The 27,789-nt window shown below is 45.6% G+C and overlaps 2 protein-coding genes across 2 annotated transcripts in view; both read left to right on the top strand.

The window, feature by feature from the left end:
* STARD3 (StAR related lipid transfer domain containing 3) lies at positions 1-27,680 on the top strand. Its single transcript, XM_053363081.1, has 15 exons — positions 1-188; positions 9,778-10,082; positions 12,260-12,337; positions 12,661-12,738; positions 12,896-12,949; positions 13,209-13,326; positions 14,708-14,806; positions 15,779-15,831; positions 18,647-18,739; positions 19,426-19,488; positions 20,435-20,530; positions 21,420-21,499; positions 21,580-21,684; positions 23,806-23,899; positions 25,053-27,680. The coding sequence occupies exons 2-15, from the start codon at positions 9,873-9,875 to the stop codon at positions 25,155-25,157; spliced, it is 1,326 nt and encodes a 441-aa protein (XP_053219056.1). The 5' UTR covers positions 1-188; positions 9,778-9,872; the 3' UTR covers positions 25,158-27,680.
* Positions 19,801-27,789, top strand: part of ERBB2 (erb-b2 receptor tyrosine kinase 2) — a 128,659-nt gene continuing 120,670 nt past the window's right edge. The window contains exon 1 of the mRNA XM_053363080.1: positions 19,801-19,806. The gene's annotated coding sequence lies outside the window, so the exon portion shown is untranslated. The remainder of the gene's footprint in view (positions 19,807-27,789) is intronic.

Below are 27,789 nucleotides of genomic sequence, written 5' to 3'. Positions count from 1 at the left end.
GAATTGACTGAGGGAGGGTGCGCGTGCCGGCTTGTTTTTTTTTCCAGGTCACGCTGCGATCACGTGATAGGAAGTAGTGTCCTGTCCGAAGTGGCGGTTACTTCCGTCTATTTCTCTCCCTGCCCCCCATCCCTTGTTCCTGTTGCTGAGGGAAGGCTGAGGCCTTTGGGCAGGCAGTGGCCCATCAGGTAAACGTCTAGCGATGGGGGAAGCCCGGCCTTGCAGTGTAGGATGAGGTGCTCGTAGGGAAAGAAGAAAGACAGGCTCGTGAAAATTGGGGCATTTTTATATATCTATATATCTATATCTATATATAGATATACATATAGATATATATTATTGTTAGGATGAAAATTGATACTTTGAATTTTGGTGTGTTCAAAACGGTTCACATGCATGAGGTCAGGAATCCTTAACAACACCCCGTAAGGTAGGTCAGTATTAATCGTCCTCATGTTGTAGTTTTGGGTCTTTTAAGATGTGTGTATTCATGGTGGCTTACTTCTGCTGTGGCCCTGAGGTGAAATTTCTCCTGGGGGCTTCTTGAGTCTCATAGCTGCAATGTTATTAACCTACATGCTGCTGCTGTCATAATAATAAAAATTATGATAAATAAAAACCACATTGTTGCAGGTTTGGGTCTATTGCAACAAATAATGGTGCCTTAGAAGATTAACCTTGTTTATTGTGGGTTGAGATTTCCCAGGCTACATCCCCCACTTCATCAGGTGATTTAAGTGTTGCACGTTGTTGACAGCTACAGGTGCATGGCAGTACAAGGGAAATAAATAGTGGGGTCAAATTTGCAGAGATGGGGAACTGAGGCTTGGCATAATGAAGTTCATGGTGGATCTAAGATTTGGACTGGGGACTTGCTGATTCATAGTTCTATGTCTTACTTTGAAGCTAGATGTTGCCATGGGAGGGAAAATGGCAAAAACAAAAGAGAGAAGAAGCTAGATGTTGCCTAAAATGAAGGACTGTCACCAAATAGTATTTCTAATAAAAATAGTTATAATTATAGTGCTCATACTTTAGTCATCCTTGCATCAACCCTGTAAGGTTGCAACTTTTGGAACACTTGCCATTTTAGGCTTTTGCTACCTAGAAGATTTATCAGAATTATTGTAGTGTAAGTTCTTTTGGAATAGAGCAGTTCGCCTAAGGCCTCCTAATGGCTATGATTGTATATGGGACTTTCAGTCACCATGTAGCACTTGTAATGTGTATAAGCACCTACTTTATAGTTCTTCTGAGCAGGGCTGTCTTTATTCACATAAAGACTTCCAGGTCAGACAGTAGAACTATTATGTAGGCTTGAGCCTGACCGCATGTGATTTTAGGGTGGAAACAATGAAAAGAAATTGAAAGAATCTTTTAATGCATGTGTTTGGCAATGAAAGGGTAAGAGGAAGAGAAATTTTAGTAGACTGGGGAAAGGAGAAGTGCTTATTTTCCTTAAAATGTACAGGAGACAGGAATGTCCCCAGAGATCATCTGATGAGTAACAATCAAAGCATACAAAAATGGCTTGGCACGTGTCAAGGAATTAGCAGATGTAAAGCAAGTAGCACAAGTGGCATCTGCCATAAGAACTCAGTAAGGTAGATCAATATTGTTGCTACTATATTGCAAATGGGAGCTCAGGCTAAGAATACAGTGGTACCTCGGGTTACATACGCTTCAGGTTACAGAGTCCGCTAACCCAGAAATAGTGCTTCAGGTAAAGAACTTTGCTTCAGGTTGAGAACAGAAATCGTGCTCTGGCGGCGCAGCGGCAGTGGGAGGCCCCATTAGCTAAAGTGGTGCTTCAGGTTAAGAACAGTTTCAGGTTAAGTACAGACCTCCGGAACGAATTAAGTACTTAACCCGAGGTACCACTGTAATAGATTGCCTTGGATCAATTAAGTGAGTTTGTGGCAGAGTTGAGATTCTGCTGAGGAGGGTGAGAGGCTTCCTGGATCATTGCTTAGTGCATGGATAGGCAAACTAAGGCCCAGGGGCCGGATCCGGCCCAATCGCCTTCTAAATCTGGCCCACGGACGGTCCAGGAATCAGCATGTTTTTACATGAGTGGAATGTGTCCTTTTGTTTAAATTGAATCTCTGGGTTATTTGTGGGGCATAGGAATCTGTTCTCTTTTTCCCCCTTCAGAATATAGTCTGGCCCCCCACAAGGTCTGAGGGACAATGGACTGGCCCCCTGCTGAAAAGGTTTGCTGACCCCTCGCTTAGTGTCTCAACCAACATGCTACATTATTAAATGTATCTTTCCTCCAAAGAGGTCTCCATCCCTTCATATTATCCTCACAGCCCTGTGAGGTAGGTTAGGCTGAGAACTGATGACTGGCCCAAGTTCACCCAGTGAGTTTTATGGCTTAGTGAGGATTTGAACCCTGGTCTCCCAGGTCCCAGTATGACACACTAACTTACGTGATAGCATGCCTGTGTGGGGCGAGTGCTGCTTCCTTGTGTAGGAGAGGTCAGGTTTCAAAGACTTTGCCTTCTTCCTAGCAGAACAAGGTAAATCTAAAAAAGGAGTCAGAAGTGTGGGGGCAGGGATGCTATTTCTGACAAAGTCAATCTGTGTTTTTCTTGCCTACCCTAAATTACCTGTTTCCCAGCTTGTTCTCCCTCTCTCAGCATCATTTTTGTCTCATCCACTGGGAGAGAGCAACTGAGTCAGAAAGGTGTAATAATTATAAATATATATTGAAGCTAAATGGATTTGAGATCAATTAGGCAAAGAAGTTTAAGATCTTATTGACAAACTTCTGCTATTTGTACATGTTCCTTTGGTTGAAAGGTGGGGTGTTGAAAACAGATACCAGGGAAGGGAATTCTACTAGCCGAATCCCACTGATTAAGATTTGGATAACCAGCCTCATTGTGCATTGTGAACCCCATGGGAACAATAAGAGAAGTGTTGATATTAAATTGGTTAAACTGTGTGGAGAGGAAAACTACAGAAGTAGCTAAGTAGGTGAGGAGCTGGTGATGAGATGGAGGAAAGGGGCAAATGATGGGTGGAGGTGGGGTCTGAGGAGAGCCTGGGTTGGGATAGTGGCCTCTGAGGATGGGGATTGCAGGAAGTGTCCAGGCTTGCTGTCTCCTTGCAGCTTGAGCAGGTCAGTGTTCTTAATGAAAATCCAGCCTAGTCTGAGAATGCTCTTGTCGTGTTATACCCTGTGTATGTAAATTGGAAATGTTTTCATAGTCTTTTTCCTTCAAAATAAATAAAAAAGTTATTTACCCCAAAAATGCTCCTGTTGCTGGCTGAAGTTGGCCCTCGACCAATTATTGAGAGCATATGAGTCATTTGCTGTACCATCCATGCTGGTTTCTCATTTGCTTCTCGGTTCAGTTTGGATCGCTGGTTATTTATCTTTTAAGGCTGAAATCCTCTACCTAACCAGGAAGGGAGTCCCATGGAACTGCTGAGTAAACATACAAAAGATTACGCTGCACAGGCCCTAAATGGCAAAGAACCAAGATGCCGAGACTCCTCTAGGCCAGTGGTTTTCAACCAGTGTGCCATGGCACCCTGGGGTGCCTTTGAATGATGGCCAGGGGTGCTGCAAGCAACACTGGCCTCTTTCTTTCTTTTTCCCCCTCCCTCCTCTGATGCCCTCTCGCAGCTCTGCCTTGAGGAGAAGACACTGAGGGAATACTCCACAAGGGAGGGGGTTCAAAATAGGGTGAGAGGCTGCCAGCTTTGCAGGCAAGGCGTGACATATCTGGGCTCCTGAGCCCCACAGGGGTGCCGCAGAAAGAATGGAGTTGGTCAAGGGAGCCATGGACTCAAAAAGGTTGAAAACCTCTGCTCTAGGCTAGCCTTCCCTTGCTGGCTGACCAGAGTAGGAATCCAGCACCTACCTTGAGAAAGGCTGCCTACTGCTTCTTGCCATATTCACATGGCTGTTTTCTAAGGTTACGGGAGAGGCCTTGTTGTACATCTGTGACTAGTATAGCAGGAGTATGTGATAAGACCTTCTTTGTTGCTGAATGCCCTACCCCAGAAGATTGATTTGGCAACCTTCCTGATGACGCTTCGTTCGAAGCTGAAGACTTTTTGTTGTTGTTCAATAGGCTTTCAATTTCTTAAAAGTTTTAAATGTGTGTTCTTGATCATACTTTTTGCCCGCTTCCTAGTTGGCATACTAGTGGGTTTATATTTTCTGCTGGTTTATGTATTTAACCTTTAGTTTCTGCATTGTTGCCTCGTGCACTTTTTATGGTGTTGAATCACGTATGCACCGTTCTCTATCACTTCACTGAGTCGGCAAAGCAGGACAGAAATAGCAAGGGAATGGTTATTTTGTTGGGTGATGCGTTGGTAGCTTTGAAGGAAATGTTCCAGAGTTGCCAAAGGGAACTTGAGACTTTTATGCTGACGTTGTAGGCTGAAGAGGAATCAAATGATTTTTAAAAAAAAAAAACTGATAAAAAAGAACAAACCTTGACTACAGCTGGGAACTAGCAAAGAGAGGACTTGAGTAACAATGGCACTGAGTAACATTAAAAAACAAACAAACCAGCAGTAGATCTGCTAGCAAATGGAAGAAATGGAAAAGTACAGGGAGGAAGTAGAAAGCAAGTATACAAAGCCCAGGTAATAATGGTGGGTTCAGGGAAGATTTCTTAAACAGGTCCAATCCACTAAGGCTGGCTTGTAGATGCAAACCCTGGGGCATACCACTAAACTGCCAGACTCAGTAGCACAACTGTCCCAAAGCTTGTTTTTCTCAGATTTGCAGGTGATAGCTAGTGGACTGCTGTGCAGTGAGGAATGTAATTGCATAGCCTCCTTTTGTAAAAGTTGGACCTTCAGGGCATCTTTGGGTGGGATGTTGAAAAAAGTCACACAAACCTATGCAGGATAATTGTGGCGTGACATCCCACATGACAGTTGCATGCAGCAATATGCCCCATTGATTGAAGACTAGAATCATAGCCCTACTTACCTGGGAGTAAGCCCCATTTAATTCAATAGGACTTCCTCTGAGTCAACATTGGTAGAATTGTGCCGTAAACCATCCAAATTTTGCACCACAGTTGTGCAGGTACCATGGCTCATATCTTTTCCTAGAAGAAAGACCTCAAGCCACTCCAAAACCACCTCTTCCCCCAGTCAAATTTGATATTTGCAAATTCCAGCTCAAGCTGATCTGCTGTTGAACTAATATGCATATTGGAACATAGTTAACTGGCTTTTGGACTTCTTGAATTTTCCAATTCAGTTGTGTGCTGAAAAACTGTATCAAACTATGTTTTCCCAGAGAACAACCTTAACCAGAAACCTTTAATAGGAATCTGGTTTTAATATGTGATCCGCATCTGCCTATTCATATTCAAGAGGTTTCTTTGCTTATCCTTCAGTTCCATCCTTGGGTTGAACCTTGAACCTGGAACACAGTTTGATTGCCTTCCTGCCTGCCTTTCCTTCAGTTGCAGGATCAGGGACTCATGGCTGCCTTGACAGATAACCTTGGGCTCCACTTAAGCCCTTTCGGGGGCTTTGCTACAGCTGCTGGATTCTCCTTCCTCATCACCATTACCAGCTCTGAATTCTGCACTGTAATTTCGTTCCTTCGTGCTGTAGCTCATGGGTAGGCAAAGTAAGGCCTGGGGGGCCGGATCCGGCCCGATCACCATCTAAATCTAGCCCATGGACAGTCTGGGAATCAGCATGTTTTTATGTGAGTAGATTGTGTCCTTTTACTTAAAATGCATCTCTGGGTTATTTGTGGCGCCTGCCTGGTATTTTTACAAGAGTAGAATGTGTGCTTTTATTTAAAATGCATCTCTGCGTTATTTTGTGGGGCACAGGAATTCGTTCTTCTTTTTTAAAAATATAGTCCAGCCCCCCACAAGGTCTGAGGGACAGTAGACCAGCCCCCTGCTGAAAAAGTTTGCTGACCCCTCTATGGGGAAATGTTGGTTGTCTGAATTACACATCCCTCCATGAATGTTGATTGGCTTGAGAACCGATGACATTTACCAGGTTTTAGCCAACTGAGAGAAAATCCTTCCCAAGCAGCTTCTGCAAGCTAATTCATCAGTCATAGTAGTATCTTAAGTGGCTTTAAATTGTTGCCTCTATATGTTGGCAGAAGTAGGGGCAACTGGAAAAAACAACAAAAGGCAGCCATGCTGATATGTAAGCTAGGGAAGCAGAGCCCTCAAGTCCACAGTTGGGCAACGCCTTTATTATGGCCAACCAAAACGTTGCAAAATGGTGTGCCAGCTGCAAGCTTTTGAGTTCTCCGGTATGCATGATCAGGCAGGATGTTACCCAAAGCAGAGGCTGTGTGGATAAGGACATCAAAAATAGAGCAAAATAGACCTGCCGTTGAAGGTGCGAGCCTGCATTTTTATTCAGTTTGAAGGTGAAGGTTGCAGACTGGCTCTGTTGTCTGTAGTTGTTAAGCTACGTCTAGGATGAAGAAGCAATGAGTGACCCCCGTGTTTGAAACGTAAAGAGTGGCTGTTACCCAGATCTGCCTTGTTTAAACAGGAACACAGGCAGATGCTTCCCACAGGCAGGCAGATAGATTCTAGCCTAGATAATGAGCAGCACCGCGTCTATCTTTACAGTTGTTGTGCAGCTCCTCTTAGCAAAATGACTTTCATCAATCTTCATTCAGGAAGCTGTGGTGACAGCCCTCAACCCACCCACCCCAACTCCCTTCTTTGGGAGACAAGAGAACAAGCCCAGTCAGAACTATGCTAATAGGAGTAACTAACACCTGCCTAGCAAGTGATCGCAAAGAAGAGATGGAAGGTGGCGCTCTTGCGATTAGGCCTGCCCGGAAAAGAGAGAAAAGGGTTTGCTATTGTGGCAGTCACATTTAAACATGTGTGTGGTCTTCCAGTTGATGCAAGAAAGTTCAAGCCCCAGGTGTCTCCCATGTAGGAGGTTCGGCATTGCTGCTATTTGTGTATACAGTCATACCTTGGATCCCAAACGCCTAGAGTCGAAAATTTTGGCTCCTGAACACTGCAAACCCAGAAGTGAGTGTTCTGGTTTGCAGACGTTCTTTGGAACCTGAACGTCCAGTACAGGTTCCGATTGGCTGCAGGTGCTTCCTGCAGCCAATCGGAAGTCGTGCCTTGTTTTCCGAATGTTTGGAAGTCGAACGGACTTCTGGAACAGACTCTGTTCGACTTCCGAGGTGCCACTTTATATGTGTGTGTGAGTGAATCAGCCTTCAGGATAACTCTCACCTGCCCTCGGATCCCTTGTCAGTGGCATTGCCCTATGAACAAAGTGGAGACTTGAGAGAGGAACATATTCTGCTTAACAGATATACTTGGTTGGTTTGTTTATGCTGCCAAAGAAAATTGCGTCTGTTCAGGTCCTCAACTCAGCTCTTCTGGGGTTTAACAGGCTTGTTCCTCAAGCAGTGGGGTGAGATGCTAGAGAGCAAACATGCTCATCTGTTTTCAACCTCTTTGGAAACCAGTCTCCCACCCAGTCTTCTAGACCACAGATAGCAACCTTGTTTGTTTGTTTGTTTGTTTGTTTGTTTGTTTGTTTGTTTGCTTGCTTGCTTGCTTGCTTGTTTTAAAACTGGATTTTATTTTTAAAAATCCTATAAAGCATAATCTAAAACAGTTGGATTGTCTTCTAAGCGTCAATGTCAAAAGGGACCGAACTGAGTCAAGGGGAATGAAAAACAAAACAATCCAGCTGAGTTGACAATGATTCAGTCACATGCTGGAGGAACAACACTGCTACTGTTAACACACTCTCCAGAAGAAAGGGGTGAGTCAAGAACTTCTGGTGTGAAGAGCTGCCCTGCAGGATCAGAAGAATGTCGGTCTAGCCCAGCATTCTCTTTGTAGTGCCGTGCAGTGGTTAGAGTGTGGCCCTGGGAGAGCAGGGTCAATTGCTGGCTCTCAGCCTAACCTACCTCACAGGGTGTGTTGGGAAAAATGGGGGGGAGGGGCAGACTATGTTCAGCACCTAGAGTTTCCTGGAGGAGAGGGAGGCTGTGCATAAGTATATTTCTCACAGGCCACACAGGTGCCTTTAGGAGTTCACAAAGGGGGTGTGAAGGTCTTATCCTCTGGTAGCCTAAAAATACTTTGGAGGGGAAAGTTCTTCTTTTTTTAAGAACTCTCTTTTTTCAGTTTTTCCAACGGGGGAAAAATGATTTTGGAAGAGCCATTAAAAATGGTTCTGTGGAATATTTTCGCTCTTGGAATGGGTGAAATGTTATTTGACATGAGGTTTCTTTTGTTTACTACAAAATTGGTGGTTTCTCTTTTCAGCCTTTTATTTCTCTCCCCCCAAACCTCTCAGATGGTAAAAATCAAGCTACACATGCTTAAGTAGCATGCGGTATAACAGTTTTTCAGCTTGCTCTCTCTAGTGCTGGGTATGTTTGCAGTGTTACTTGTACAAAATAAGGCAGTTATATTTCAGGAGACTGCATTCCTATCCTAAGGATGCTTACCTGGGAGGGAGCCCTACAAAATAGTCTTGAATTTTCTTCCCCCAGCCTGGGTGACCAAAACCCACGGTTCTTTAACCTCTCTTCTTCATGGATGCTGTATACCTGTTCTGAAAAACCCTTGTTCTTCTGCCTTTCAGCGAGAGATACACTTGGGCAGGGGGTGGCAATGAGCAATTTTACTGAGCGATCCTATGACAGCTGCTTAAGTGGTGTTCAGACTTCTGCACAGAGCGAGGAGATGGGTAGAGGCACCGATGTGTATTATTCAGGAATCACAGATGGCTGAACTTCTTCTTTCGTTTGAGACGCTTGGGTCTCCTGCAGAAAGTGGAGGTCCCAGTTCTTACTCAGTTATGTGAAGTGACATTTCCCTCCCTTCAGTTGAAGCTAAGTGGCTTAAGAGTCTTATTTGCACAGGAGTTGACACACGCATGCATATGAAAGGGCGCTTGCATGTGTAAATTGTGTTGGGCTTTTTCCCCCTTGCAGGAAGTTTACAGTTGGAAGGTCTAATCCTTTCTCAGTTGCTGCTGTCATATATTTCTCTGGGAAAAGCTACTGCTTGGGAGATGAAATTGTGTGTGTGCATATTCATTCTTGGGAACTGCTTTTCCATCTTTAAAACGTGATATGTGAAATGTTATTTAGATGCTTCACTTTTCATATGTCTGCAGGCCCTACTTTCTTATTTATGGAACCTAGCTCTGGGGGAAACAAAGCACAGGGATCTTCTGACATATCTAGAAAACCTGCGATCTGGCTGTCATACTTTGATCTGGGTAGGGTGGGTGTGTGGCTGGTGTTCTCCAAAGATGCTAGAAATTAGAGAGAAGCAGATAGGGTTTTGGGGGGTACTTGGCCAGTAGCTGCTGCTGGAGTCTAGTTATTGCAAAATATTTTTCCAGCTCTGCTGCCTTTTGTGTAGGGAAATTGAATTAGATGACCTTTGGTTCCTTCCAAGTCTCTGAACCGCCATCTGATATAACAGTTGCAGCTATTGTGAGTGAGGGCCCAGTTCCCTCAACTCCCATCTGGGCTTCAAGGAACAAAAACTGGGATGAGGTAGACCAGCGTTTTCATGCTTCCTTTTTATTCAACCCAGAAAAACAGATAGCAAAAAAAAAAAAAAAAGGGAAAAGAAACATGGTGTGTTTGAGAGGTGTAAATAACTCGGTTTCTTGGCTGTCACTACGTGCACCCAAAGCATTAACCTGCATTTTGGTTTCCTGCTGAGGATCTTGATCTCATTCTCTTTCCCTTTTCCCTCTGCTGCCAGAATACCAAGACGATCTCACTTCCCTGTTCTTTCTCTCCAGCCCCCCTGCAACCCCCACTGCAGATGAGCCATTGACAGAGTCACGGATGACACGTCTGCACGCGAGAGCCAACCCTTTCACCCTCCTGCCTGAGGATGAGCAAGCTGTGGGGCTTGCAGAACGGTGACCTGGAGCAGAGTCTTCCCGCCATTGCATCCTCTCTTTCCCACAGCCCGGGCCTCTCCCCGCACCACTTCTTCTCTCCCGAGAGGAGGCGAGCCATTTCTGATGTGCGTCGGACCTTCTGCCTCTTTGTGACCTTCGATCTTCTCTTCGTCTCGCTCCTCTGGATAATTGAACTGAACGTGAGTTGAGGAGCTGGCCTTTGTGAATAAGGTTTCCTGCTCCCCCCCGGGGTTTGGCTTAAACAAGGGTCCCAAAAGTGGTTGTCCCTGAACATGTTCATATAGCAACGGCAGTGAGTCAGGCTCAGTTTAAAACAAAACAAAAAAACAGGGAGTGCCTCTCTCTGAGAGTCCAGGCAGGCAGAAAGCAGTGTGCCAGACTCCTCCGAGCTGGTTCCCCTCACCGCCTCTGCCTTGAGCTGTCAGTGTGCTGCTTTCATCGCAGCCCACAAGTATGTCTGTTGTCGGGTATTGTTAGCTCCCAGGGTGAGTCTGCTCAGGTGGTGATGCTGCTTGGGCCAAGAGCAACTCATGAGATTGAAGCCCCATTCAAGGTTTCTGCACATGGTGGAATTGTACACAGTGAACAGGAAGTTGGGACGTGCCAGGTAGCCCCTTCTGCATGGCATCTCCATGTACAGAGCAAACCGTTTAAAGGGAGGGAGTCTTCACACATATATAGTCTTTCATGGGATCTGCAGGCTCTTAACACACAGGGTTCAAGACCACAGGGAAGACTGCGCATGCTGAAGCTCCCTCCCTCCTTTCAGACCTTTGTGTTGCATGTGTGTATGTGTGTGAGGGAGTTGGGAGCTGCTGATCTGGCTGTCCTGCCCAGCCACATAACGGCTTGAAGGGCCATCAGATATCTAACCGTCACCCAGTTGCAAATCACTCTTAGAAATTAGCCATGTGCTGGGTGCCTTTTGCAAGTGGCGCAGGTCCAACTGGAACCACGTGGAGACCTCTAGATTCCAGGTTGGCAGCTGACATCTCCATCTGGCTGGCCTCTCCAGCTTTCTTAAGCAGAAGAGCTTATTCATTGCATTTATTTCACACCTTTCCTCTGAGGAGTACATGGCTCACCTCTGTCTTCAGTTAATCCCTACAATGTCTCCGTGAGGTAGGTTAAGAGGCAGTGACTGGCTCAAGGTCACTCAGTGAGCTTCATGACTGAGTGGGGATTTGAAACCTGACCTCCCAGGTCCCAGTCCAACACGCTAACCACTGCACCGCACTGGCTTCCTGGAGTACTTATGCTATGGGACAGCTCTATTAGTTCAAGTAGGTAGATAAATTTGAGGAAAGCAAAATGTCACTTAGAGTAGAATCTGAAATATTTTCCTTGAAGCTTGCATTTATTTTATTTGATGCTTTGATGTGTTATAAACTGCTTTGAGAATTTTTCTTTTAAATATAAAGCAGGATAGAAATAAAATGAATAATAATGTTTCACTAAAAAGAAAATGTGCCTAGACATTCCGTTGTGGTGACTGTAACTCAGGTTTAAGGTGCCATTTGGCGATATCAGCTTATATATCTGAGTTTCTAACACTATTGCAAGTCCTTGTTTTACTGCTTATCTTTAGGTAGAAAAAGAGTGAACTCTTCTTCCTCCCCCTCCTATTATCCGGGGGTTCTTTGTGAGCTCATTTCGGTCTCAGAAGGAGTAAACCAAATCAGAGGCTGAACTGAGTTAGCAAATTGTTAGTCCCAGATTTAAATGATAAACAAGCCTGAGATAAGCAGTGAGTCATTGCTTAGAACTGTTCTAATCGTTGGGCTGAAAGGAAGGATAAATCCAAATGTTGTCCTCGCCCACAAAGAAACCCACACAAATCTGGACCAGTGCACGCTGCAAGCTTGTGGCAGGAAGACCGATGACTCAAGCAAGTGACCTACACGCTACAGAAGCGGGAGCCAATCTGACCTTGCAGGAAAAATTCCTGACCTCACATGTTTTCAGATGGCTCAACTAAGCGTCAGGAAAACCCTACCCATTAATATAAAGCAATGCTATGATTCCACTGGAAGCAGTGGCTGCTGGCACCAGCATATTAAAATTCAGGGGTGAGGAACCTCTAGCTTGGATCCCAGTTTGGCCTGTGTGGATGTTTTCTCCAAACCTTTCCCACCTGCCCTACACGTGATGTCATATGTGATGTTTGGTGTGGGGCAGTAGAGACATGGTAGGATCAACTGCACGACCGAACTCTCTGTGGGAGCTCGAATGCTCAGCTGATCCTCGCAGAGAGCAGGCTTTAAATGGTCACAGGTCGGAGCACTGCATTAAAAAGTCCCAGGCTGGCATTGTGGTGTGTCTTAATTTATTTAACTTTAATCTTGCCAATCTGCAGGCAACCAAAAGCATCCAGGAGAGTCTGAAGTATGAAATCATCGAGTACAACTTTAAAACGTCCTTTTTTGACATATTTGTAAGTATCCTGACAAAATTGTCGCTTGCAGTAATAGCCAAGGGGAGACCTGGGGGTGGGCATGGCAGGCGGAGTGCGGGGGAATGACTTTGCCAAAGGAGCCATGAGGTCAGTACACAGGCAGCTTCAATAGTCTGTGCATTTCACAGAACTCCTTGCCTGTTAGGCCCTACCTGGATAAGAGTCCTGTGAAAGCCTGAAAGTTTGCCTATTCTTGGTGCCAGTTGAGATTGATTCATAAAAAGAGATTTTAACTTCTCTGTGTTTTTGAGACCTACACAGTGGCCTTCTCATGATTTGCCTCTTGTGTTCCTTCTTATCAGCTCTTGGCTTTCTTCCGGTTTTCGCTGCTGCTCCTGGGATATGCTGTCCTCAAGCTCCGCCACTGGTGGGTCATTGCGGTAAGAAGTTGACTTTTTATCTTGCTCTCAGAGACGTACATAACATTGAATTGCAGCTGTGGTTTGTTTGCTTGTTTGTTTGTTTGCTTGCTTGCTTGCTTGTTTGCTTGCTTGTTTCTTTGTTCATGGGCTTCTCTCTTCTCTTCCCACCCTCCAGATCACTACATTGGTGTCCAGTGCCTTCCTGATTGTGAAAGTTATCCTTTCAGATGTGAGTTGCTGATAGCAAACATAGGTTCTGCTCTAAATCTTTATGGTCCCTTTCCAAAACCTCAGAGCAAATTGCAAGCCTTTAAGAAGACGATGCAAAATTTCAGTTTTTTAAAAAATTGGAACATTTTAAACTTCAGGGCTGCTTGCTGGTTTGGGGGTACAAATGGTTACAAGTGCTTTGGGTGTAGTTGTTCCACGACAAATACTGGAGATCATTTCATATGAATCATGTCGTCTCCTTTTTTCCCCACCAACAGCTGCTGAACAAAGGGGCTTTTGGCTATCTGCTGCCCATCATTTCCTTTGTCCTTGCCTGGCTGGAAACATGGTTTCTGGATTTTAAAGTCTTGCCCCAAGAGGCTGAGGAAGAGCAATGTGAGTCTGTGTTGAGTGAGGATGGATGAATGGAAGAAATCTCCTACCCCGGTAAAATTGGTTTTGACAGCCCTGCTAGTGTTGTGTCCCATGTGTTGTGAGGGGGGTGAGGGTGGCAGCACTCAGAAAGCAGATGACCTTAAGGGTTCATGGAAGCAGGTTGCTGTATTTACAGTAGGTATCGCTGGATCTACATTCTGATGCCTCAAGGCCTTTTAATATGTTAGATTAGTCCTATGCGAGGAAAGCTTTAAAAAGCAAAATAATGCAAAAGATTATTCTTCCGTTCTGTGTCTTTGGGGTTTTGCTTTTGTTTTGTTTTTGCATGTTGAGAAAAGGGTTTAAAGACGACAAAACTAAGCAAGCACTTTGCTACGATTGGATTAGGGAAACGCTCAGGGTTGCTTGGAGGAAAAAGCTCTCTATTGGATTAGATGCTTAATTGCTTTGGAGATATGATAGGCAAAGAGGCCATCATTCTCCATGTAGATAACATGTCTTGTCTCCAGCTGAAAGGCTGAGGGGGGAAGCAGCTTGGCCAACTCCTAAAGGGTGGTGATAAATCTGCCTATCTGTACAAAGGTGTCTGAGTGTGTTAAGCAACAATGCGCTGCCTTGTTGTTGTGCAACAAAATGTCCAAGTTCAGAATACACCCAAGTTCATCTGCATACATTGATTAGGTTTCATTATGGCTTTCTTCCTGTGATTCAGAGTTTGCAATGCTTTAAAACGTATAGTGAGTCAATGAGGTGAAGATATTTCCTAGTATTCTTCTGTAACCATGAGGGCTAGAAACTTGTGCAGGCACAATGAGGTTGGAAAGGATGTCGAGGGTGATCCTTTCTGATCCATATGACTCTGGTGCTCTCCCTCGACAACCAAGGGCCGACGTATTTAAAATGCCAGGCCAACATCCTTCTGCAAGCTCAGTACTTGGTTGAGAATCTGCAAATTGAAGTTGCTGGAAGTGAAATGCTTCAACCTGCGTGCTCCTTTCACTGAGCTTAGCTCTTCCCCCTTCCCATACCTGCTTGGGCAGATCTTCAGCTCAAGCCACCAAGTTAGGAGGCCAGCCCAGTCCTAGTGTTCTCCACTCCGTTCAAGCTTAAGAGGCCAACTGTTGCCTCTTTCTCCAGGGCTTGTACTTCCCTGGTCTTTCATTCTGAGCTGCTCATCAAATAACTCAATGAAGTTATTGTTCTCAGTTTATTAAGGGAGGCAGAATTACCGTACTGAGAGGATTGCTGGCTCTTCTCAAGCACAGTTCTGCCCTTTCTCAGACAGCTTTTCCTCCCTCATCTGGGGGTCACACAGGTTGAGCCAGGGATATAAATGCAATGCAATATAAATGAGTTGATTTCCGTCCCCTCCTCTTTCCAGGGTACCTGGCAGCTCAAGCTGCTGTGGCCCGAGGACCCCGCCTTTATTCAGGGGCGCTTTCAGACGGCCAGTTCTACTCCCCTCCAGAATCCGTTGCAGGTAATGACATTTCTTCCAAAAACTTGGGTATGATGTATTTCTGAAAGTCTGTCTCTAACTGAGCACTAGTAAAAAAATAATGATAATAACTCACTCCTCTCTTTACCAGTCAGTTAATGTGTACGATACGATACAATACGATAACTTTATTGTCATTGTCCCATACAGAACAATGAAATTGGAGTGTAATATGAAAGTTGCAAACACACAAGATTGCCTCTTCTGAGCTGCAGTAACCTAAAGCTTGTTTGAGCACAGCTAAGCTCTCTTAACTTCTATGTTACAAGAAGGGGCCAGTCATAACATGTACATCCCTTATGCCCCATTTCTGCAGTATCCATGCTTTCGTTCACAAGAGAGAGGGAGAGCACAAAGGGTTATTTCAGGAATTCTCAGCCTAATTCCTGGGAAATTGTAGTGTGTCGCAAGAAATACATGGACCAAAAGGTCCTATGGGCTGTATATTCCTGTCCACACAGGAGGGAGCCCATTGCGTCCTTGCATGATCCAGTGTTCTGGCCTTACTTGTCTTCTGCAGAAGTTGAATTGGGAAGCCGTAACTCTGTTGCATCTGCATTAGGTGACACTGGGATCTGTCACTCAGTCTCAATGCAGAGATGCAGCACTATTGTCCATCCTCTAAGGAGGCTGGCTACCTGTTGCATCTCTGTGTGAATTACTTCTCTGGGCTTCCTTCCAGTCAGGCAGCACACTTAAGATCAGTGACTCAGGCAGAAACCCAGGAGAATTGGCTGCCTGGAGGTGGGTAATTCCTACTCTGGCATGCTCCAGCCATCAGATGAATCTTGCTCAGCAGCCAACGGACAGTAAATGCCTGATATTCCTAAAGATGAACTTGTGTGAACAAACAGCCTTGAAATTGTGCAATGCTGCTTCGTATCCTATGCTTAACACTTCCAGATCTCCCATCATTTAACTTTTAAACATTTCCTTTCCCCCCTCGTTCTCTAGGATCAGATGACTCGGATGATGAACTTTTGGGAAAGAGGACATTAACTGACCAGGTAAGCCCAGTGGCATAGCTAGCCGCTCGGGTGTCCGGTGCATCCTGCAGCCAGCTGCCCATGAGGGCAAGGCAAGCCAAGGCAGGGCGTGCTGCGTGGAGCCTCTCCACAGCCTTCCCCTCAGCTGTAGGGAGGCTGAGGCGGTGGGCAGACTCGAAAAAGCAACACGGAGCTTGAAGGCAGTCCTCCCACCGCCTCCCCCACAGGAGAGATGCGTGGCTCAGGCACGCTGCAGGCCCTGCAGTGTGACGCCCAGTGCCCCCTGCCTCACCTAACCACGCCTCTGGATTAGGCAGATTCGTGGAGGAGAGGACTGTCAAAGGCTACTAGCCATAAAGGCTGTGCTCTGTCTGCAAAGTTGGAGGCAGCAGTGCTTCTGGTTTCTGGAAATCACTCAAGGAGAGAGTGTTCCTGCAGTGGTGTAGGAAGGGGCGTGCAGTGGGTGCAGGAGTTTGGTTTTTTTTAAAGTGTTGTGAGCCATTTATTTATTTATTTATTTATTTATTTATTTATTTATAAAACACATATTTTTGCCATTTTGTCACACACACCCCTCAGTGATGACACCCGGGGCAGTCCGCAACCACCGCACCCCCCTTCCTATGCCACTGGCCAAGCCTTATGTGAGCTGAGCAGCCCCTTTCGCATTTGCTTTCAATCAGGTGGGAAAGCCTCAGTTTCCAAAGATTGCTAGTGTGGTCAGAAATACACCTCAGTGTTGTGGGGGCTGCATGGACGGCATCTCGCAAACGCAATTGTTTCCTACAGCTCATTCATGCCTTACAGGTAGGGTTTAATAGACCTTGACCTTGTTTCCCTTGGCGTAGGAGGGTTGTCCCTAGCCACAAGCCCTTGTCTGAACGCTGTTACTTTCATTCGCAACACGCAGGGTACATTCCATAAATGTTTCAGCAGCATACGTGGCCCACCAAAATGGTTATCACAGGCACCTACTCGGTTTAGCAGAAGGGGTAATGCATTGTTGAGGGGCTGATGTGTAGCGTAATGGCTAATCGCATGGGCCAGAAAGCCCCTGGTCTAAATTTTGGCTTGGCTATGAGAAGAGGCTGGGGTAACTCAGCTAATCCACTGTCTCTCAGCCTTCATTTGCCCCTGATCTATGTTAAGCCCACTGTCTTCTCTGGCAGCCAGGTTGATGGGTAAAGGAAACCAGTGTAGGCTTAAGACTAGCTCCAGGTGGTTTGTAGTGGTTAGGTGCTGCTTGTATGTACTCACACCCAGTCACCAGTTTTTTAAAAAGCAATAATTGAATTTCATAAATGACATTATTATTATTTATGCACAATTTTTTTGTGTATGCATGCATTCTTCCAAAAGCTTCTTTAAATAAGATTCATTTCTGCACGCTGTGTTCCTGTTTTTAATGCATGCACATTTCATAGTAACTATAATATAATTCCCACGCTTATGTTCCCAATGTACTTTGGTTTCCGGAATCGACCTGTTCAATGCCTTCAGGCATCAGTAATTTTAGATAGGCTTGCAGTGCAACTGCAGACACAACAGTAGAGCATCCATTGTGTTATTTTAGGTAACATGGATGCATGCATGCACACAATGAACATTCTCCTCCTTGTCTTTTGGTAAAGGTTCAGATGACTGCCAGAAAAACATGGATTGTTTCTCTTGTTCTTTAACCGACATGCAGCCTTGGAGTCTTGATTATAACAAATTTTTATAGTTAGCTTATCAAATTGATTAACTACCCTCAAACTATGTGAGGAGAGTGTGAAATACTTCAGAATTCTCAGAATCCCAATCTTTGTTTTCTGGAAGTCAGGTTATATGTGTGTGTGTGTGTGTGTGTGTGTGTGTGTAAATAAAATATTAGAGAAGTCTGTTTCATGATATGTACATTGCTCTCATCTCCTGTTGGCCACCAGGGGGCAGCATTAATCCAAAGCAGTTGACTCTGAATTTTCACTTTCAGCATCCCAAATAATTCGCTTTTTACATTGCCATTTGTTTGCTTTTATGATTTCTTACCTGCCCTTCACCACAAGGTTCCGACAATGCAGAAATGCAGTGTTAGAATCACTTAAAACATTGGTAGTCCATTTACAATTATACTTTTGCCAGACCATTATTGGTTTTTTTCGAATTTATGGGTCAGTGTTGATGTGGTTTGGGTACTTGCCTGCATCCTGGGAGGTCCTTATCCTGCCTGGAGGTAGTTGCTGCTCACTCCATGCGAGCAATTGCACGACAGCCAGTACTTATATATCATAAGCCACGCTTACATACTTACCTAGTTGAATTGCAGCAGCTCTCCCTCTGCTGCCAGGTGGGGATGGGAAGAAGCAGGAAGGCAACACTGAAAGCGAGCTGGGGAGGGGGGTGTTAGGCTGATGGAGAGGTTTGGTTTCACTCATTTCAGTGGGTCAACTCTTGAGTACAGTCTCATCTGCACTATGCATTTAAAGCGGTATCATACCACTTGCCTACCCTCCAAAGAATCCCAGGAACCATAGTTTATTAAGGGTGCTAAGAGTGGTTAGGAGACCCCTATTCCCCTCAAAAGAGCTACCGTTCTCAGAGTGGTTATTCCCCTCTTCTGGGAATTACAGCTCCAAGGGGAACAATGGCTCAGTACCTTTAACAAACTACAGATCCCACGATTCTTTGGAGGAAGCCATGACTTTTTAATGTGGGATGGTGCTGATTCAACTGTATAGTGCAGGCGGGGCCTGGGACCAGCATTGGATACAACTCAGAGGATGTGGAACTGGTGCTTTATCCCTAAACTGTGGACTGTTTGTCATAGGAAATGAATTAACTGTTAGTTTTGTCCTAGGAAAGAGAATACATCCAACAAGGCAAAGCAGCAATGGAGGTGGTCGACCAGATCTTAGCCCAAGAGGAGAACTGGACATTTGAGAGATGCAGTGTAAGTTTATGGTTCCTGAAAGATGACTTATCGCCCTTGCAGGGGGGAGGGCGGAAGCGGTGTCAGTCTTCTGATCAGATTTCGAAAAGAAGTAATCATCTATTTTAAGCTGGATAGGGCTGTTTGGCTCTCCCTGAGCGTAACCTTAGCATGTTTACTTTTAAGAATCTTGGGGAGCCTTGCCATGAGATGAGAGAGCCTTGTTTTTCAGTAGCTGCTCTTTTAAATGCCTCCCCCACATGGTGAAATAGCGGTACTGTCTTTATTTTGCACACCACTTAAAAGCTTGTTCTGCAACTAAACAGCATAGAAAATTAGGATCATGACTTAATTTTCAAAAAGAAGTAATGCTTCAATTGTGTGACTCGACACCCTCCTCCCCTCTTGAGATTTTTTTTTTTTTTAAGATGCATATTTTTGCTATTCCTGGTGGGGTGTTTTTTTGCAATTCCTGCTTTTGCTATTCCTACTGTGGTTTGTACCTTGAACTTGTGCATCTTCTGATAGCAGCACTGGAACTTGGCGCTTAGAGGAGAGGGTAGAATATTAGCATGCTCTTAAACAGCCCTGTGTCCTAGCGATGGGCAAGAGGCCTAATTCAATGCTGGAAGTTCTCGCAGTGCTGCACAAAAGCAGCTCTGGCCTTCCGCTGGGGAACTCATGTGCCCTCCACCCCTCTCATGCAGGAGTTTGGCGACACGGTTCACTCTCTGGAAATGCCATTCTACGGCAAGGTGTTCATCCTGAAGGTAAGTTGCCTTGACTTTTCCTCTGAAGCCGATGACTTGCAGAAGTCGCAGTCTTCCTCCTGCACCTTCAGTTAAAAAGAGATGGAGGGTGGAGGCTGTTGCACAGGAATTAAAATCTGGAAGGAGTGTTGTTTGTAGGATTGGGGGAGAGGAAGCAGAACGGGTGAGGCAGCCGTCCATTCTGTCTGGATTCCTCTTTGGGGATATTGGGGGGGGATGAATGTTAATTTGCTTCTAGCAGCGAAACAAACTTTTGTTTCCACTTGCTTTGCCAAGCATGAACTGAACTTGTGTTTTCATTTTCTGGGAGCACGGAATGTGTGCTGCCCAGTGGAAATAAGACCATTGCCACGGGGTAACTAAGCTTCCCAGAGATCATCCTTTAGTTTCCATTGGCTTGGGTTAATTTCATCCCTCTTGGAAAACTTCCCCGTTGGAGAACTTGGGTGGCAGCGGTCTTCCCTTTTCAACAAATCAGGGCTGGGCTGGGAACCTTTTTCAGCCCAGGGTCTGAAGTCCCTTTGGCATTATTTACTATGGTCTGCTTGCCAGCAACGGATGAGGCCAAAGTCACAGCCATACATCCACATGCTCCCCCATAATTCACACATCAAAGGAGTCTTCATTTCAGTGACCTTTCTTGCATCCTCCATGCAGGCATCCCCATGCCCTGCAAGGCGTAGGAAAAACCACAAGGCAAAAATATGGCATTTTCATCCATTTTCATTTATTCCCTCTATCCATTCTTACTGCCCCTTTCCCCCATATTCAAGGCTCTTTAGGACTCTTCAGAGGCTTTTGGGGGGGAGAGGGCTGCTTGTCGGCTCTTCCTAGCTAGGTTCCCTTTGCATCCCTTGGGGGACTTTGTAGGCGAACCCTCCTCAGAGGGACAGGGCAGAGCTAGTAAAAGAGAGCTGGGCGATTAACAAGCCTCCCTCCCTTGCAGGCAATTCTACAGTGTCCTGCCGAGATAGTTTACCAGGAGATGATTCTTCAGCCGGAGAAGATGGTCCTGTGGAATAAAACCTTGTTAGCATGCCAGGTAGGTCTTGGCAAACTCAGCTGCTAATTACTTATCCCTAAATTTTAACTCCTGGCTTTAGTCACTCTCAATCTCCTCTAGTCTTTGATGAGGGGCAAAACAAGGAACAAACGAAAACCTTTTGTATGTGCATCTCTCACCGCTGTAAATTGTTATCTGTGTTTCCCACTTAGGGAGGAAGTTTTGGGCTAGGGTGGATTGTATATTGAGGTCCTTCCTTGATCTCTGTTGGACGTGGCAACCTTTCAAGTTTTTCCTGTCCTACAGTTTCTGCATACTTCCTTGAGCTCCTCAGAAGCTGCTTGTGATGAAGCTGCCACTGAGTGCCTTGTTTCACCTTTCTTAGCATGAACGGGGAAGCTTTTGCCCCTTGGGAGTTTGACACCATTTGCATGGCTGAGGGATGGGTTGCTACTTCTGCACTGTGTTGTGGGGTTTCTTCCTGAAGTGCCTGCGGGGGAGCAGGCACACAGGGCAAACAATTTCACATTTAGTTGAAACAGAACTGAGGTGTGGCAAAATGATTTAGAAGCGCAAACCATCTAATGGGATAAACCCAACCCTGTTTAAGGCTCTCTGTGGCATTCTGCAAGGTTGTTCGTGGTGCAGCTTTTAGATTTTGTTTTCTTGCAAGCATGAGTCCTTCTGTCTTAGTTGATGTCAAAGGTCCTACACGGAGCCCTGCGCTCAACTGAACCAAATGCTATCACAATCCCCCCCCGCCATGTAACTGGGAATTGTTTTTGTGAAGGTGCTGAACATTTCCCATTAGGTCTCTGTATTTCCCATAGGCAGCATTCCTGGAGAGAGAGAGAGACTGTGTTTTCTTAGATAGATTTATGACAGCAGAGGTAGAGGGAAGCATCTCGTTTTTCTTCTTTCTTGACAGATCTTGCAACGGATTGATGACAACACAATTGTATCCTATGATGTAGCAGCTGGTGCTGCTGCTGGCGTTGTGTCACCCAGGTGAGTCCTGGTTTGGCCTCGACCCTTGACAGTCCTTTCTTTTTAAAGGAGGGTGGTGACCTCTTGTTTTGTGTTCCCAGGGACTTCATAAATGTGCGTCGGATTGAGAGAAGGAGAGACCGGTACATTTCATCAGGGATGGCAACAGTTCACAGCGCACGTCCCCCTACTTCCAAATATGTCAGGTATAAAGAGTCCTATGGATGGTGCTTTGATCTATTTTATTACCTGTAGGTTTCCTCCGATGCACTGGCTTAAATCGTGCATAAGTCTTTGACTTTTAATTTCTGAAAAATAAAAAGTTTCATGGGCAATCCACCTGGACAAGATACAATGCAAATTACACTAGCACTTCCCAAAATGAAAATAAGACCTTGGATACTTCTAAAACTGGGTAGCCTAGTATGTAATGTGAAATGAGACAACATGAAACTATATGATAGTTTTATGCATAATTTAGGGGGACTCCTCAGATATTTAGAAATAGAAATTAAAAGGGGGGGATTAACAACCTGGTTAACCAAGGACTGAATGTCTTCTAGAACCAGCAGAATGCTAAGCTGGGGTGGGGAGAGAGGGAATTAGCCTGGCTAAACCTCTGATTGTTTAGTATCCTGGAGAGGTGGACATCAGGTTCAGAGGAACCTGCACCACAGGGCTAAAATATCCCCCTCCCTGTACTGTATGGGGAAGTTTTAGGAGGAAGCAAAGGGGAAAGGGCACCTTTTCCCTTTCTCCTTCTGCAGAACTAAACCTGAGCTCTTCAGTGCTAAATAGCACAGTAGGGGAAGGTTTCACGAGGATGGGGAAACAAGAAAGGTGTTTTGCATGTGACTGACAGTCAGTAACCCTTGATCCTTGGGGAAGTCGCAGGTGTTGAGGTGTCCACTCAAACCAGCTTTTCAACGAAATGGTTCTTCAGTGCTTCCTGGGTGTCTAGTCCAACTTTGGCTCCCAGCTGCTGTCTTGTGATGAGCAGAGCCCTTGCCCGAGCATCAAGGCCTCCTTTGTTATTCTCAGAGCCTCTGCCTCAGGTGACCAGCCAGGGTGTCTTTGCTCACCAACTTCATTTTTCTGACTAATAGCATTAAAAAGTCATTGGCCTTTAGCTCAGCATCTGCGTAGCTGTTGGGGGAAATCTGTGAGAAGGGCAGCGTACATTCCCCACATCGCATGCACATGATGAAATACAATGCTCCTTGTCTCTTTGTCTTGATCAAGCTGATTGGATTTCTAGCATTTGAAATGCGTGGGAAGTGGTTGAAAATATGAGTTTTCTACTTCAGGTGTCCACACACTGAAATTGAACAGGCATGACACCTGTTGCCCCCTGCTCTTCTCCTCCCAAACACCATTCCCTCTAAACTGCTGTTGCCTTTCTGGTTTCCACTTTGCCAGGCAAGAAGTTCCAAGGGCACTACACAGCTGGGTTTAGTTTCCCTTGGATGGGGGTGCACGGATGACTTCGGATTACTTTTGTAAAACTTGATTTCGGTGACAGCAAACACACTCCTCCAGCAAGACAGGAGCTTGCTCTTTTAAATGGGAACTGAGGCACTCCCATAAAAATGCAGCACATGCACAGATGCTCATGGCTTCTGACGTTATTAATGGCCTGGCCTGGGCCCAAGGTATCTGTAAGAACCCATTCCTCTATGGCCCATGCCATAAAACCCCTGCTGCATGTAGCAGCATCTTCAGAAAAGTGCTCAGGGAGGGGGTTTTCTGTCTCATTTATGGAAGAGGAGGCCTGCCAGGATCTTCTTTGTGCTGAGGACTGAAAAAAGTGTGGCTCTAAAACCGTATCGGGGGATGGGGGGAATTCAGTTACTCATAAGACGGGGGAAATTGGTATGTGCTTGATATTTTCATGATTTCAGAGTACACTGCTTTGGGCACAGGATTTTATATATCAAGCCCAATTCTTTCATGGGCAACCTTCCAGGGGCTGTATGATGGCGGATGGGGTGGGGCCACAGGCAAAAGTAGATGTGGCAATGGGTATGCCTCTTGCAGATATTCCACCCATGAAAAAGCCAGGTTTCTGCAAAACTCTTCCGTTCTCCAGCCAGACAAGCGAGAGACAGGGTCGCAGTTCAAAGACACATTCCAATCAGGAAAGAACACTTCCGGGCCAAGCCAGGGGAGAGGGGGCATGGCTTAGGGAGTCCAGAGGGCCAGGTGGAGAGACACAGAGGGCCACATTCAGCTCCTGGGCATGTGGCTCCACACATCTGTTCTAGGTAATAGCCAGCTATTAAATTGCTTCTGCTGTGACAACTCTCCCCGTTGTTGGCTTTTTCCAGGGCGGAAAATGGTCCAGGTGGTTTCGTTGCTCTGAAATGTCCCACTAACCCGAACCTCTGTACCTTGTTCTGGATACTCAATACAGACCTCAAGGTAAGGCATGTCTTGTCCTTGAGTGTTTTCAGTTGAATGAGCCAGATTGTGACCATTTCTCTCCTGCTCTACCACTGTTGTGTTTTGCTTTTTAAATGGCTCGTTGTCACGTCCAAGGTCTCAAACCTTGGAAATTTCTGGGTCCTGGGTCCTGATTAGATGTTTTTCACGTGAATCAAATGGCAATGTGGCCCAGATGCTGTAGTGCCATTAAAATCTATTCCTGCTCCCCTCTGATGGACGTGGTATGTGGTTGTACTGCTGAGGATCAAGATGTGCCTTGGAGAACGGTCCAAGTAAGAGGCAAGGGCTGCTCTCCCTCCAGAATGCAGAATCAGACCAATTGCATAGCTTTGCTAGCCAATGAGTGCCCTGTTTGGGGATATAATTTGGACCTGATGAGATGAAAGAGAGGTGCTGAACAGAGGAATATGTAGGAAAGAGGAAGATTTTAAGGAAACCCTACGTTGAACCACCCTGAGATCTATGGGTATAGGGGCAATGTACAAATTTAATAAATATAGTAGTAGTGGTAGTAGTAATAGTAGTAGTAATACTATCCTGTGGTGTTTATATACCTAACATAACAGTGTTACCTGTAACAAAATGTTGCGGTGTGACTGACAACCCACTGACACAGTTAAGGATTATCATGCTTGCCAGCTGGGATCAGAAATTGCTCAGTTCTGTGGTTCCTTTCTCTGTAGCATTCTCTTAATCTTATGGTTTAAGGGGAGGAGCCATAGCACCATTGTAGACTGCATGCTTTGCATGTGGAGAAACCCCAAGTTGAGCCACTGGCATCTCCAGGTAGATATAGGGAAAGCGCTCTCTTATGAAAACCAGGAGAGCTACTGCCCAGTCCGTGTGAACCAACATTGAGGTAGGTGGACCAATGCATGGATTCAACATAAGGCAGCTTCCTATATTCCTTTGTTCATTTCTACTGCCCCAGCTTAAAGAGAGCAGTGGTTGAGCACATGCTTAGCACTGGATGCCTTGGGTTCATTTAGTGGTATCTCCAAACAAAGGGGATGTTGGGCAAAGACCTGAGAAATGGTGCCAGTTTGGGCCAGGCAGACCACTGCAGCTTCAGAACCTGTATCAGAGTTGAAGATGCTTCTCTGGCTTCATCCTTCGTCTCTTCTTGCAGGGCCGACTTCCCCGCTACCTCATCAACCAAAGCTTGAGCGCCACCATGACGGAATTTATTTTCCACCTGCGCAAACGTATTATGGAGGTCATGGCGAGGTCTTAGGTTCTTGGAACTCCTTGCTCTGATGTTGCCTTTTGAGCGTGCTCAAACCCAACAAGGTCCAAAGAACTGGAGTATCTTTTTTCCTTCTTCTTCTACTTCTTCTTCTTCTCTCTCTTCCTGCCAGAGAACAAAGACAAAATCTCACAGCTGACGTTCTGGATCAGGCTGAAGAGCCTTTCCTTGTGTCTTCAGGTTGTCAGCCAGGTAAAGGGCTGAAGGTGATGACCAAATGGCAAGAGGGAGATCGAGACAAAGCAGGTGGTCCGTGCCCAAGCGAATTGGTGAGAAGCACCAAGGTGGCTTCTTCCAGCCTTTCACCGATGATCAAAGTTAACATTGCTACTAGAACTTGAGCCATGTATGGATTCCGATGTGCCAAATTCCTTCATGATCATGCTTCCAGAACCTGCTAAGTGCTTACCTGTATAGCCCCCTTCCTTTCTCCCTGGGTGTAATCATGATTTGTGTGTCCATAAACTTATCCAGTTGCCTTCCATGGCGGAACAGAAGTGCAACATCAGATAACCTGCACACACAGTCGCACGGCTGAAGTGCAGCAGGTTAAGCCAGAAAGTGTCCCAGGCACTGCTACTGGTCGTCCACCTTTCGGCATAGCTGTGACGGCGTCAGGAGGTTTTACTGCCCGAATGTTTGGATGAAATTTGCCAATTGTATGGTTGGTAATGGCCAGAGAGAACGAAATCTCCTGCCCCCCTGTCAAGTACCTGGTCTTCAGTGGTGCACCAAAACTGACACCTTGGCTTGAAAGCATTGCTGTTCCCAGTTCCGTGTTGCTTTATTTTCCAGTTTCTCCTCCTGCCCATGAGTAGCAAAGACTATAAAATAAGCTTCCGTAGACTAAACTGACCCAGTGGTTGGTTGGTGGTTCCTGGGTTTGATTGTGGCCTCATCATTCTGGAGTAGGCTTCAAATGTTAGTAATGGAGGCCAAGATCTATAATTGGTTCTATTGACTTGTTAATATATAGAGAGGCCAGAGCCCTTATCTGCCACTCCAGAGTGTGTGTGTGTGTGCGCGTGTGCGCGTGTGCGTGTGTGTGTGTGTGTGTGTAGTGGAGGAGCATCCTTGGAAACTTCCTGCCTGGTGCCTATCAGAGCTAAGCATTGAAAGCAGCCTGTTGTTTCATGAAGCATGAGCTGGGTTTGCCATAGAAGTAAGACTAGTATAGACCTATCACCAGAGCAGATGTTTATATTAACCTCCTTCCTTCGCTCCCCAGAGTCCTTAAGTTGCCTTCCTCTGCTCTCCTGCATTCGCTGTTGATAACCAGTATTCTCCAGGTGAAAAACTACGTAGCTCATGAATCAATCTTCAGAGCCTTGAGTTCTGTGTCTCTCTCCCCACACCCCGCCTTGCTTGGGTGTAGAAAGCTGGAGATGTGGTGGACATAACATCTACAGGCCTTTTGGTCTGCAATTGACTGAATTTGCCTTGAGTGGAATCGACATTTCTAATCCCTTCAGAGGATCAGCTTTGGGACACAGGAGGGTGGGGCGGAAGTGAAATGCCTTTGCTTCAACATAATAAGTGCAATAATCCTGGCACAGAGCTAACATGCAACTTACCAGAAGTGTCCAAAGTTCTTGGCCTCAAATGTTAACTGTTGTCCAAAGCCATTTGGGTTAAACTGCACTGACTCTTGTGATTCTCCACTTCAGCGGGACAGCTTTCAGCAGAAGTAGTATGGGGGATTGCACAGAGATTGCAGCCTTAAGGCAGATTCCTGCACTTTTAAAGGCTCTAGAATCAGAATTAGTCTTGTAGCGAGAATCACGCATGGCTGCTTGCTCGCTCAGTGCATTTGAAGACCCCAAGGCAGGACTTGAAGTCAAAAGGTTGAAATGAAAGCAAATAAATATATTCTGCACTGGATTTATTGGGGGAGCAAACTGCACACCTGGCTTACACAACAACAGGGCAACTAGCATGTGTGCCAGACCTGTTCTTGCAGGCGTATTTTCAGCAGTTGAGCCCCCCCCCCCCACTTTTGTATACTGGTTTCTCCCCTTTGCCTTGCCTCTGTGTGTTTTGTGCAGTGGGTGGAACTTGTAGGAAGTCCTGTCCCCTCCATCTGATATCTTTGTCGGAATAGGGAGGCTTGTAAGAAGCCTTTCCTATTGCGGGGTGGGGTGAGTTTCCAGACACCACAATAGGCTTCCAAGGATGAAAAAGAGGCTCGCCATCCAGGGAAGTTGTCCGAAGTGACTTGCTTTACAATATTTCTACATTTTTTGCCAGCATCGGAGATTTGCCCGAGTTCCCGTTTCTAAGAATCGGCTATTAATCTTATTAAAGCGCCTTGGGTTGTTCGTAAGCATTTCAAATGGACTGTGAAAAGGGAGGCTTACAGACTTCATGAATCTAATGCACAGAAACTGTTTTCTTTTATGTGTGCATCGGGAGTGGACCTGCACACCTCATTTAAAAAGCCACTTGAATAACACGTATGCCTTTTGCATTGATTCTTTGTTACTTGATCTAATAAAATCTAGTGACAACTTTCCTCTGGCTCAATGTGTCTTTCTGCCTAGCATGGGATATCCCTTCACTTTCAAATCTCCATCCCTGAAGAACGGAGCTAATCTACCAACTCAAAAATAGCACAGTGATG

Source organism: Podarcis raffonei, chromosome 13 (assembly GCF_027172205.1).
Source record: "Podarcis raffonei isolate rPodRaf1 chromosome 13, rPodRaf1.pri, whole genome shotgun sequence".
NCBI lineage: Eukaryota > Metazoa > Chordata > Lepidosauria > Squamata > Lacertidae > Podarcis > Podarcis raffonei.
This window is presented reverse-complemented; position numbering and strand designations above follow the sequence as displayed.